General features: G+C 39.4%; 1 protein-coding gene across 1 annotated transcript in view; it reads left to right on the forward strand.

Annotated features, from left to right (window-relative positions):
- The first annotated feature begins 1509 nt into the window (after window positions 1-1509).
- fam189a1 (family with sequence similarity 189 member A1) overlaps window positions 1510-14305 on the forward strand; it is an 83232-nt gene continuing 70436 nt past the window's right edge. Inside the window, exon 1 of the mRNA XM_043243429.1 lies at window positions 1510-2420. Coding sequence (XP_043099364.1) covers window positions 2196-2420 — 225 coding nt within the window. The 5' untranslated portion in view covers window positions 1510-2195. The remainder of the gene's footprint in view (window positions 2421-14305) is intronic.

Below are 14305 nucleotides of genomic sequence, written 5' to 3' on the forward strand. Positions count from 1 at the left end.
CACTGTGTTGTTATTTTATTGTGGATTAATGCAGTTGAATCTGCAATAAAAAAACATTTGCATAAAGATTAGTGTGAGAAACGAGGTGACTTTAACATTGCCTAGTGCCATAATGTGTAGTGACACTCTGTAGCCTGCAGATGGCGCGAGTGCTTTATCTTGCACACTCCTTAAGAACGTTCATTGCGTTTGGCGATTATAAAACCGACGTTACTGTAGTTTTAATAGATTTATTAAATCAGGCCCAGCTCGGTGGTGTCAAGTACGCACTGAATAACCAACGAAACCGCGTGCCTTGTTTCAAGAAATTATAAAAAGCTAATAAAGTTTTTAATTGCAGTCAGAATTGTTTAACGCTACAGTAAGTTTCAAAGTGTAATTTCACCATGAGGCAATTGTGGGGGAAAGGGAATGATAAATGCAGATCTGTTCGAACTTTTGTTTCATGACTTGTCATGTTTTGAAGCTACAATAGCTTACAGGTTTAATTATAAAAAAAAATCGGGCTCTGTGTTTTACTCTGACCGCTGTTTATATATGTAATGATTTATGTAAAACAGAGCTATATACCGTAAATATTCCATGAACCAAGTATGGTAATGTTGTCTGTATCTGCGTGTACTGTGACATGTTTAACGTCCTTCATTCAAGGAGCTTTGGCATAGCCTCTACCTTTTAGAAGGACAAACTGGGAAAAGCTGTTTTGTTCATGCTGTTTTCTCCAGCCATGTAAAAAAATGCATTTTAATGTAAAGAGAATTCGTTAATATACTTTAATTTTTGACAAAAAAAAAATGTTGCTGGTGGAAGTCAATGCATTTATTGACAGCTACTCTCGTCCGCGAAGGATTGTTCGAAAACAAACATTTTCATTGGCGGATCAGTGGGCACCAACAGAGAAGGTGCTTTCGGTGTTTCTACGGGGTCGATTGTAAAGGTTTTGACAGGAGTAGGTCGGTGAATAGCTTTTCTTCTGTCGAAAATCATTTTGTCTAACGAGTCGGAGAAATATTGCTACATCGAGGAATGTGGTTTGCATTTTTTCTCGCTTCACGCCAGCTCTGATCGGGTTTCTCTCTAGTTTAGAGGTGAGAAAATTAAAATCCGGAACGGAATTGTAGCGGAATCGATACAGAACGCGTAGAAAGGGACGATCTCAGTCCCTCCGTTCCATTCACACACTTGGCTCCAGACCTGCTTTCATTGCGTTCCTTAGTGGCACGTGAAGCTCGAAGCTGACTTTTTTGGACTATTATTATTTACTATGCTATACTAGCCAATTTTGCTTTGAAACATGAGTTGTCTGATACTGGTTACTCGTTTTATAAAACTATCATCACAACAATAGTGCAATAGTACATTTTGCTGTTCAGTACAGCAGCGCTCTTACTCTTGAGACATCGCTTAAAAGGCATATTAACCGAACGCAAAGGCTCGGTCTTGTCTTAAAGGCAGTTTAATGAAAAGTAACAATATGAATAATAAGTAAGATTGAGTTGGCTCATTATATCCATTCACGGACTCTGGCTTTAATGGCTGCGCGAATGAGTTCATTGCCCGCATCCATCTATCTGAATCTACATATGGGGGGCACGTCAGTACATCTCCTCCTCTACCCAAGCACCTGCTCACACATCTAACTGACAGACTACCAGCGCGAGGCTGCGGCTGCTGCTCTTCAAGATTCGAACGAACGCTATCGCGCCGGAGTCGAACGTTGGGAACGCGTCGTGGAACCTCAGACCGCGTCGCATTCGCGCGATCGACGCAAAGTTCGTTCCTCCGAACGCGAGCTTTATTATTTAGGCGTTCTCCGTTCAGAGCCGTTAGAGGTTTCATTAACGGACTGTCACGGCTGTGAACGGATTTGATGGATCACCTATCCCGTGCGTTTCCTCGAAGCTGGCAACCATACAGCGCGCGTTTACGCAGAGCTCACCTCATTGTCTCGCTGAAATGATTTCGGATAACGCTAGTTGAAACACCTGCTTGAAAACAGCGCACTCGCACTGAGAGCAGGACATCGCGAGGTTCCTCGTGTAACGGGATGACGGTCTGCGCGTCTCGCCAACACGCTATGAATTCGGCTTTACGTTGTGTGTGTCGGAGCGACTGAACCCAGAGGTGCCCTGTAAACCCGAAGCCCGCTGATTTAACACAAGTTTTGCTTTCACTGAAACTGTTTGGTCGTGATCATGCCCGTCAGTGCAATGCCGAGGGGTCGTTCTCTGAGCCCGGTATCTTTGTCCCGCAGCCTCTCGCGGCTGAGGGAGTTTCGAACCCGGACTCGCATCATGCTTTCTCTGGGAGTTTCACAGATGGTGCTCGGGAGTCTCATTTTGGCTGTCAGTTTCGCCGCCTTGGCCCTCACTACATCTCCAAGGGTGAGACATTCGTGTCCCTTTTGGGCTGGATTCTCGGTAAGTTGCCTTTATTCATGGACTGTAACGTATTTTTGCGAGTTTCCCCCCGAACGGAAGGCTGATATCACGCGCCATTTGTGACCCCCAGCAACTGCGGAGTCAGCAAGCGCATCACGCGCGGCTCGTTCGGAGTTTATAATTCAATTCTCCAGCTCATCATCGAGAGCCAGCGGTACAATATTCACCAAATGCGAAATTAAGTAGCCTATAAATAATTCGAGGGGCATAGGGACTCTTTGAAGCCGCTTTATTGCTTGGGCTCAGGTGAGCTCACCTATGAAAGGCTGTGTGGTTGGTGAATTGCCTTTTATAATGCAGCAGAATGAAGCCAAATGCTTAGAGAAGATCAGGCGCATTCATTTGCACTTCACTCATGCCTGTTGATGTTCTGTGTGAAAGTGTTTCAACAGGCTGTTAGTTTCTGGCTAGTATTGATTAATGCGTCCTTGTTAGATTTTTAGACAGGAATAATTCTCTCCGTTAATCACAATGAGAGCGAGTCTTTTTCACAGTATACACTTTAGAAACGGCTTTGCGTCTTTAATTCGTCTAGTTTTCTTGTTTTATATAAATGCAAATTTGATTTTGTAGCCTATAAGTGACACGTTGCCCATTTTGTTACCCATGTGTTTGTTGCTATACCTTGCTGCTTCTGGCATTGCATTTGATAATCAGAAATAGTACTAAATAGATTTAGGAGGTACGTTATTTTAATTATAAATATTTGAAGAAAAAAGCATTTTTAGAGTGAATTTGTTGTTCAGCATAGAAATAAAATTACATTTTGTGTGTGTTCAGTAACAATTACATTGCCATTGTTCCCCACAAAGCAGCATAAGCACAACCCTCTGATTAATCTTTACAGGACACCGTACAAGGAACTTTTGTAGGACAGTATTTTCAACACCTTAAAATTTAATGCCATACAGTAAATATTTATGAAGGCACGCGCTCTTTATTTCTTCCCGTAGAAGGTGTATGTAAAAGCTCAGTGGTGTTAATTATGGTTGTGAAAATGTAATATAGATGGGACGGGACATGTGTGGTGGCAAAGATAACCAGCCTTGGGGTCAGAGGTCAAACATCAGGGCTCACTGATCATTCTCCAGATGCCGAATGTATTGCATGCGGCAGATAAGGAACCGTGACTGTGAGAAAGCTCAGCTGCTTCTTGTAACAGTATGGTTTCATGGATTTTCATGTAGATGGATGCTGAAGGTGCAGGAGGATTAGCTGGTTTTAAATATCTAATGGGGTGTTGGGATAGAGTTTGCGCCTCTGGGTTGTGGCGAGGGCAGATTGCCGCGTTCAGGCTTGAGGTCATAGCGCTAGAGAGCTGGTGAACAAGCTGTGCTCCTCACAGGAGTGGGCTGAGCGGCTGGGGTATAATGGAGTTCTGCAGAATTACCAATCAGAGTCTGGATTAATGGTGTGGTCTTGAGTGAGCTGAGGAGGGGGATGAACAGTGTGTGTGCTTGTCCTTGTGCAGGGGGGGATGTAATGATTTAAGCCGTAATGTAACTCTGTCGCCGCTTCTTTACATTACCTTCCTACACTCCATGCCATGCAAGAGCCATTTTGGGATCCGCGGAGAACCTTTTAATTAACTGCACTTGTTTTCTCCTTAGTATCAAGAGCATTTTAAGAATTTAACTATAAAGAAACATTTGTGCATTTGATAGGTTCCATGGATGTTATCCAATTTCACTACTAGTTACTAGTTTTCTGTTTATTTGCATTTATTACATTGCAATAATGCCTTTTTCTTTTTAGTGTGCCCAGTATATTGTGATTTTTTAAATATTGATCATATTTATTTATTTTACCAATATTACCTTCAATAGGTTATTGGCTGATATATATATTTTTTTGTATTTCATACATATTATTTTGTTGCTAGCAAATTTATATATATAAATATTTTGCCATCTTTTGCCAGGTTTGTGGAACGAAAATAGACCAATTGCTAGGCAAAACTACAGTCATGTTATTTCCATGGTTTTACCCATTGTCAGGAATCTGCTTTAACCTGCCGCGGTTGCTTTTTAATAACCTTTTTATTTTTTTGCAGCTCCCTTAAATAATTTGATGTATTTTAAAATAATTAAGCACAACTATTATATGTCTCTATAATAAAGTAAGGTCCTAAAATACATGTGTATGTATTTCTTACATATAGCGTAGCATGTTAAACCTTAAGGATATTGCTGTCACTGGCATGAAAAAGTCAAAGTCAGAAAAGAATGTACAATAGCTGTACCTACTTGGCACTGGGGCAGTATGTACCTTTCTGTACCCCCAAATTGTATCTTATGGTGCATACACCTTTGTGGGCAGATAAGGTACAAAGGTACTACTGCCCCTCTGACTAGCAAAGGTCTAATGTGTTTTTTTAAAGGAGAGAGAATAGAGCAGAGGCTGAGGAACAAGGGGCAGAAAAAGATAAAAACACCTTTATCTTTCCCGGTAAGACTTCAGGTTAACAGTTGAGGTCATGTTAAGAACCCCTAGATCTTTCTCTCAGCTTCTGCTCCTCATGTCCCCCACCTCCCCCATATCTCTCATCCTTCTTTTTTTGCAGTAACATCAGAAAGACAGAGAGAGCCTGCATCAAGTCTCTGACCACAGCAGGGAGGCCTGAGCAGCAGGAGATCTCTGAATGTGTGTGTGCACAGGAGTATTTCGTTAATCCACCTTCATCTGAAAATTTAAAGAAACACTCCCCTTATTTTGAAAATAGGCTCATCCTCCAACTCCCCCAGAGTTAAAAAGTCGAGTTTTACCGGTTTTGAATCCATTCAGCCGATCTCCTGGTCTGGCGATACCACTTTTAGCATAGCTTAGCATAGACCACTGAATCTGATTAGACCAGAAGCGTCTTGTTTAAAATTGACCAGAGAGTTTAATTTTTTCCTGTTTAAAACTTGACTCTTTGGTCTAATCAGATTCAATGATCCTGAGTTGAAGCCTGAGCCTATTTTCAAAAAAGTGGAGTGTTCCTTTAACTCACGCCTCTCCTCCTTTCACTATGCGAGAAGTCATTTGTTATTTTGTTCAAACACAGATCATTTCATTCAAGGCTCATCACGGTCTGCAGGAGAGAATCTTCAGTGTTGGTAGGAATATGGCAGAAGGGTGTTGAAACTCTGACAGCCATAATCAGACATGTCACTAGGGTAACAAAATGAGTCCTGACATGCTTATATGAAATGACCCTCTGTCATATCACATTCCGCGCAGACCTGAACTGTTTCCTTCTGAATCTAGCAACACTGGAACTGAAAAAATATCCTGAGTTTTTTGTGAGTGAGTGTTTTAAAGTGCCCCTATTATTTTATTTCCAATATTACCTTTCTAATGTAGCTGCATGTGAATGTAAATGAACTGCAAAGTTGTACATCTGAAAGTGCATAATATATAAAGTTTTTGTCTCCCAAAATGAAAAACCTACCCTATAAAACCTGATCGAATCGTTAGTAAATCGAATCCCTTTTCCGTGATGGCTACATGCCACAGCCTAACACATTTGCATAATTCCCACCTATGTTGGCCGGGCCCCTAATTTGACCCCGCCCACAAACACGTTATTTACTGACGACTGCTGTATGCTGTAGACCAATCACAACACTCTGCGCCATCTGACCAATCAGAGCAGAGTAGTCTCACGGAAAGGAGTGGTTTAGAGGGACTGAATCTTAGAACAGCTTCAAATGAATCGCCAGAAAATGATATTAAACACATATATTGAGAGAACAAAAGCATTTTTCACCTTGTATGCATGTAAACCTATTGTTAGGAATGCCCAAAACAATATTAGGAGGCTTAAAATGGCATAATAGAGGCAATTCGATAAGTATGTCCATAAGTATGTTTGATTTCAGTCAGTCTAAACCGTTTTTCAAACCAAAATTAAAATCAACCTCGCTTTATGTAATGCATTCTGCTTCTCTTATTGTGAAAAATGATCTGTTTGTTAAAAGGATACAGTTTTTTGACTTAGTTTTTTTTATTCGAAATTGATAACAACACAATCTTCCTGTGAAATGACTCTTCTGCCGTCCAGGCATCGAAGGGCTAAAATCAAGCACCACCCTACAACACATTTTATTGAAAGTTGTTTCGCTCGAAAGCACATACCAATATGGTCGTGCAGTTACTCACAACTTTGGTTTCATGATGACTTTATACTCTTTAACATTTATAATTTTGCTAAATATTTATATTTGAAATACATCAGTGTTTTTTTTATCTTTTTTTTTTTATTTAAACTGTAATGTATGCACATAAACCAGCCTGCAGTTGGCTTCGGTTTCTTGAACAGGGAAAAAGTTTCTCAGTGCGTACTGTATATTTGAATGTGTGAAGTTTGCAATGTTTGCGACAGCATTTAGTGAATTTCCAGCAAAGCGTCTTGAAACCTTCCCTCACTTTCTGTATAAACCCAGAGTCAGTTAGCAGCTTAGAGGAAATCCTGTTGCAGGGCTGTCTAGAGGTGCCCTTTTTCCCATTATCCCCCACAGAGAGGAGGCAATCTGAAGTAGCCCTGCTGCTCTGGATGGCCACTCTGGGATGAAATTCATTGCAGTGCTCCATTTGGAGAGGGAGTTGGCAACAAGGGCAAACCTGACTGACAGTTACACACGGCGTACGGTTAAGGATGAACACTCTCTAGGGGCACGTTGGGGTATAAACAGATGTACTATTGTTTGGCAAAGGTGTGTTGCAGTAGTGTGTTAATGTGTCCTCTGAACGCACCTCCTTTGCTTTCGTGTGCCCCACGCATCACTGACAGCTTTCAGATCTGAGTCCTTCTGAAGGCATTACAGGAGAAGGCTGAGAAAAAGGATGATGTGTTTATTGATTCAGAATTGTGTTTCATTCAACTGCCTCCTCACAAACTCCCACAGAGCTTGAGTGAGATCAAATATCACATCAGATGTTGATTCATAAAAAGTTTGTTTATTTGGTTGTTCATTTATTTATTCATTTGTGTAATACATTCACATAAAACAGGGTTTCACAAACTGGGATTCGAGGACCTCTGGGCTTTACAGCTGCAACTAACTGCAGCTAGTAAATAATTCAGTTCTTAAAAAATACACTGAAATAAAGATTTGCATACCTGCGTGTGACGTGACCATGAATCAACATCAAAGAGTTTTGAATAATTGTCAACACGATATTTAAAAAGTTATCGGTATTGACTGTTATTGGATATTTACAGTTAGCATTCAACATTTTTGTTTTCACCCTGTATATACGCCATTCATCCATGTAGGTATCTTCTTTCCCCCTTTCATTTTCATTCCTTTTTATATTATTTTGCCATAATCTTTCATTAAAATGTCATACCTAGATCTTCCAGTTAAAACTTCATCCAGTCTTTTAGTCCACACATGCCCTGTCCCTGCAGTTTTTTAAATCTGTTTTCAAAATCAGATGAACATAACTATTGAATGAAGTCTGTGCTCTTCTTTTTTCTATTTTGATAAACCGTTTGGTAACACTTTTTTTTTTGTTTTGTTTTTTTAGACACTCTAAAGTAACTTTGCAACTACATGTCAACTAGCAGTCATTAGAGTATTAGTAGACTGTCTGCTTAATAACTTCTAACACTTTATTTTGATGGGTCCACAACATACAGCACACTGACTATGATACACTTTGCAAATATAAGCAGCTTATTCTACTAACCCTAAACCTACCATAGCAGTCTACTCTGAGCTAGCAGACATGTAGCTGCAAATTATTGAGAATTAGTTGACATATAGCTACTAATAGTTAGTAGAATGTCTAAAGTGGACTATCAAAATACACTTTAACCAAGTGTTAAACCAAATGCATGTCACACTATTTTTAATTTTATTAAATTCGCAGTTTGAGTTTCTTTTTAGATTGTCCAACACCAAAGCATCTTAATATACTATTTAAATAAAAGATTTAACATTTTTAAAAATGCTCACTTTGAAGAACGTGTGTCATCTTAACCCTATTTCTACATCAGATGTGACTCAAAATTATACTATTGTTCATGGTTACTGGCCAAAATACGAATCGGCATCAACCACAAAATCTGGCTCGGTATCTGTTCATCCCTAATACCACCATGTAGGGCTCTGTACAGAAGTTCACATTTTTCTTAATTAATCCCAGATTCACAAATGTCTGATGTCAGCTTCTCATCTGGCTGAGCGTGTGCCTCTGCTGTAGAGACGCTCTGCTGCTGGGCTGCACATTAGTCAAGCATCAGAACGGACTTAGAACATCAAACTCCAGGCCTCCTGCTTTTAGAAAACGCTGCTCATAATTGAAAGCTCTGTTTCGAACATTAAGCTTTTCTTTACCGCGTTAGCACGTATATTTGTGACCAGTGAATATGTAGGATTGCTTGTGTGGGCACCGTGTGGTTTCACACAGCATTGTGGTCTAAATTAGACTGTTAATCATAACGGGTAGGAGGGCCTATGTTTTTAGTATCTGCATGCGATAATGTGAGCGTCCGATAATGAGTGCGAGACTGGGTTTATTTCCAGAATTCCCAAATGAGTGAACTCTCCCTTCCCAACTCTGAACTTCAACTTTTCCTTTCAGCTATTCTAATCCATCCCTGTCTTTTCCCTTCCTCTTCATGCCAGCATACCCGCAAATAAAAACACTGTCAGTTCTCCCGAGCTCAGTTTAATCAGCTCACTTCATTGTGGTCACCACTGTTTACTCTATGCCAGAATTCATCTCATACTTTACAGAGGAGGAGCCTCTGTTGTCTCCACTCACTATTCTGGATCCGTGCCCATGCGCTGCATTCAATACATCATACTTATCGCCTTGTTTCATTGCGACTTTGTAAAGTGTGATAGAGAAGCCTCATTGGAACAGTGTGATGGGAAAGTACGAGAGAGATGGAAAACGATGGATTAAACACATTGTATTTGCAGCGTGATAGGCTTTTCGCGTAGATTTCCTTCTCTTTGGCAGGTTGTGTTTTATTGCTAAAATCAGAAAAAAGAATTCCAATAAAATTTGTATTATTATTTTATTTTAAATCACAGTTCCCAATTTTAACAGATTACTTCAAGATTACATTTTCCATCCTGGCTGGAAAATATTTAACTGTACTTGAATGTGGACTGTTTTCGCTAAAATAAGAGCAGTTCTGTTATTTTTCCATCTATACGGATTTACCATTAAAAGAGTGTAATAAAGAACCTTGTGTACATGTTCAAGTGTCTGTCTGTGCGTCATTAAAAGCTTTGATTAGTGATTAATGGTTGAGACATGGAGTTAAAGAGGAAAAATCGCCTTTGTGGTTTGTGTGTGGAGCTGGCAGAATTAAAATCTCTTTGCATACTAATTGGTAAATTACAAGTTTGCCTGAGAGAAAAGGCCTGGATGGGAGTTGTTCATTTCCTGGGTTGGCTAAATTGCCTTGCGTAATTGTTTCTGAATATGAAACATGATTAAAGACTGAGGAGGTGGGATGGATCTCATTTAATGAAACTTCTCAGGCGCAGGTGGCCATATTTAGATGTGATTTCCATGAGCAGTCCATGTGTAATCCATAATTCCCACAAATGGCAGCCCATTACAGGAAGTGCAATAATAACCGACACCTTGAAAGAACAATGCTTCCTTGCTCTCATGTCTACCAACACATCAATAATTCTCACTGTAGAAGGCTAAAACTAACACTAAACAGGTACTTACGTGAGTTCAGACAGTCATCTCTTTCAGTGGAATGGAACCACACTGGTGTATGTTACCAGTTTACCTTTGTTTCCTCTGCCCTAGACATGCCAGCTTAGTAGGAGAACATATGATTGACGTGTAACATGAGTAACCACAGTTCATTCCGTTTTTATGTGGTTTTTAAATACGTTATTATATGACACTTTTCAAACACTTTTCAATCTTCTCTTCCACATGGACTGATGCACATGACTCTTAGATGCTGCATAAAGTCAAATAATTTAGATTTAAACTACCAGTTAGTTATGCACCATAAATGGCAACCAAATAGTAAATACAGTAAATAATTCAGTTCCTGAAAAAATAGTTTATAGGATACATTAGTGCTTCTTTAATGACACCTAAACTTGTCAGCAGTGTGGACACACCTCACCATGACCAAAAATTATGTTAGAGTACCAAGATTTGTAAAAATGTATTTGTCTGAAATAATGAAAGATGGCTTGTTAAATGAACTTTGCTATAACTTTCATTAATTATTCACAAACACAACAACCTGAACAGTACACAGAGTTGGTTACTTTAACTGAACTGAATTTTAATTTTAATTTTAGGTTAAATGATAAATTTTTTTTTCTTCAGTGTTTTAATGCATCACTAGGTGCGCTTATGTAAAGCATTGTATTCCAAATGGTTTAAAAGTCAAATCTGAATGAAAATGCCTTATGCAAGCATCTCAGTCGGGAAAAATAACCAAACCAATTGAGTTGAGAGTGGTGTGATAAACCTTTTCTAATTCACTCAATAAAATTGCTTGAACTGAAAACCGAAACGTTTTGTGCATGTGACATAGAAACGGTGTAATGATGCACCACACAAGGAACAATGTTGTTGCTTTTGAATATAATAAACGACTGTTGCAGCAATCGAGAATTCCACATGTTTTTTGTAGTAGTGCAGGATAATGTTGTGCCAAAAGTGCTGACTTTAAAACTCTTGCAAAATGTATAAAAAATTCAATAACATTTTAATCTCATTCTGTAAAACGCTGGTAAAATGTTTGTCAGGAAACCTAAAAATGAGTTTCAGGGAAAAGATGAGTTCATTCAGAAGCTCAAGGGTCCGAGGTGGTTGGTCTCATGCCTACACTCACTGGACGCTCCTTGGATCAATCACTTTCATAGACTCCATTACTGTATTTTCTCTCACGTCACTCACATTTAAATCACCCATCTCTGACAAAGTGCGCTAGATCAGTTAATTAGATGGATTCCGATCAATGATTCGATTTGCATGTTTTTCCCGCCTGGTTATTTTGTTTGAGTGTATCGTGCAGATTTGTAATGTCTGCCTTAGTCATTAATCTTTTGAGGTGACCTCATTTTTTGTGCACTCCCAGAAATCACTGCATGTTACGAGCTCCCCTGTGAGCCTGCAAGCTGTTCAGGTGTCGGCGGTCAGTAGTAATTCATTTTCATTGTGCAATTCTTTATTATAAGTAGGCTCATTTTTCCTATCATTTGAGCATCTCATCTCCAGGGACTATCCTTGACTATGCTTGCTACACTAATATTCATCTCATTGCTTTCTCTCGTCACTTAAAATAACGTAGACTGTCCGTCCCATCATGACACTTGCCCCTGCCTATCAGACACGTCTTTATAAAGTGTCATCATTTTCATTAACGATCAGTTTACAAAAAGGACCAAAACAAAAAAAAGTTTGTAGAAATTAATGTTGAGAATCTAGATTAATAAATGTTGTGAAGTATTATTCATTGTTCGTTTACTGATGAAAATCTAAGCAAGCAAGCCTCAATTATATATTGAATACATTTCTAACAAATAGCAAAAGACGCAAGGAAACCTCCAGGCAAGAATAGGATTAACAATTTTACAAGCTTCCCACCTCGCTCTGTAAACCATATAAGACATATTGATCCTAAATAAGAGATATACAGTGTGCTGATCTACGCCGAAGGGTGAGCTTTAGCATGAAAAAGCTTGAGCTCCAGCCAAGGCGTAACCGAGAAGTTGGCATAATAAGATCAACTAGTACGGTTAGCCTTACTCCGAAGGTATTAGCTTCCATTTGGTGAGCTGTCCGTCAAAAAACAAGGCCAAGGGCTAGGATCTGCTGCTCGCCACCGTCTGCAGTGGGCGCTTTGGATGCCTGCGCCTTGGATAATGCACCTCAGATCTCTTTGCAGACGCCTACTGCCTCTCAGATCTGAGTTAAAGGATTGCATCCAGTGTCTGCTGTCAAAGTGATCTGCTCCCGAGGCTGTCGTGCATCATTAAGACATGTTTGGATCTGGCTAGCGCACCTGCACCGGGGTTCTGATGATCAAACGCAACATACAGCACACTCAACCTTTTACATCACCGGTGGCTTTGAATATTGACCCTGAGTGACGTGATGAAAGGTACTACTTGTAATTAGCGTGCAAATCTCTTCTACACACACACACGCTCAGACTTTTATTAGAGATAACGGAGTGTTTGAAGACAAAGAGAAAGAAATATCGCTCTCAAAGACCAATACTGACACATTTTTCTGTTGTTGTGGAAATCCATTTCAAACTTTTGTTGCTCCCTGTGCAGTTAAAGATTGAAGCTAAGCGTCTGAAGAGTTGTGTATTGTGTCTGTATGTGAGCTCAGGGGATGAGTCAGAGCTGTTATGAGGCAGTAGTTTTAACAGCAGCCTGTGGTGCGCTGCAGCTTTGCAGTGATAAATCTCATAGGCTATAAAAGGCATTTTCCCGTCGTGGATTGCAGAAGTGTTAATGAGTACACTCCCCTTTCTCTTGCTCCTTAAACCCCACGGATGTACACAACGCGGACCTCACACATACAGTGTTTGACTGTCGATTCTGAACAATTGTGAACAGTTTGGGTGTTTGAAGTCCAAGATGACCTCTTCTGTTCACTTTCTTGTATTTGGTGTGTCTCACACCCTTCCTGTTGCTGGAAAAATTAAGGCATGGATTTGTGAATGCGAGTCAGTATTGTGTGTATGTGAGTGAGAAAGATTTTTTATGAATAAAAATGTTTTAAAAAATATTCACGGTTGACAGATTACAGGCTGTTCTAATACAGGTAGATTTAGCAATACAGTTCAAAGGTTTGGGGTTTGAAAGTTTCTTTTTTTTTTGGAAGTAGTCCCTCCTGCTCACCAATTGGCTGCATTTATTTGTGGACAAAAAAAGGAATGTTTTCTATTTCATCATATTTTAAATTGTAATTTATTCCTTTAATAGTAAAACTGAATTCAGTGAGTCTTCAGTGTTTTTTTTTACCTGGATTAAAAAAAAAAAAAAGGAATTCGAGTGCAGTTGGGCATATGAGAAATATGGAAACAAAGGTTCACAAAATGTCAGAGTGAATGCGTGAGCTTTTACACACCATTAGCTCTCACACCACAGAAAAGGTGCCATGAAGTTTTTATATAAATATGATGGAGTGTTATATTCTTCCTCTGTCTGTTCATGCTTAACAATAAAGGTGTAGGCAAGGCAAGTCATGTCACTTGGCGGCCATCTTTGAAACGCCTCTCAGGAATGCAAGTGCAGCTCCTATAAGCTTACGATTAAAATTCATATTTGAAATCTATCATCAATGAAATCTGACTACTGTATTGTAAATGTAATTTCTTTTGCTCAAATAGTGTTTTAAAAAGCTTATTTTTTCAGGCTAGATCACTCAGAACGTTGACTGTTTCTATAGCAACCGGGACTCTTCTAATGGCAGATACAGTGACACGCTGACTTTACTGATTGGCCATTGGCTCTTTCATTCAGAATGCGGGGCATGTCTTGGGCATTTGATAGTCTTTGGGAGGATCTCTCATTAATGTAAAGGAATACTATACTGTTGTTAAGCGCGGACTTTAATTCATTATGACTTCTGTGTAACACAAATGGTGATCTTGTCCCCCACAGATCTCAAATGCCAATCACACTTTTGCATATTCAAACTTTGTGTGCCACTATAGGATTGACATCAGTGATGCCAAATGCTTTTTCAATATTGAATTAAGCTTTTTTTCTGTGAATGTGGAAGGTTCATTAGCTGGGTAAATATTTAGAAGTGCGGAAAATGGTAAAACTATTGCACTACAATCCAGCTTAGTCCAAATTACCAGGTATTCTGATAATAAATTCAAATGATTTGATACCAGTTTGCAATTCCAAGCA

The sequence above is a fragment of the Puntigrus tetrazona genome, chromosome 7 (genome assembly GCF_018831695.1).
Source record: "Puntigrus tetrazona isolate hp1 chromosome 7, ASM1883169v1, whole genome shotgun sequence".
In the NCBI taxonomy this organism is placed as follows: domain Eukaryota; kingdom Metazoa; phylum Chordata; class Actinopteri; order Cypriniformes; family Cyprinidae; genus Puntigrus; species Puntigrus tetrazona.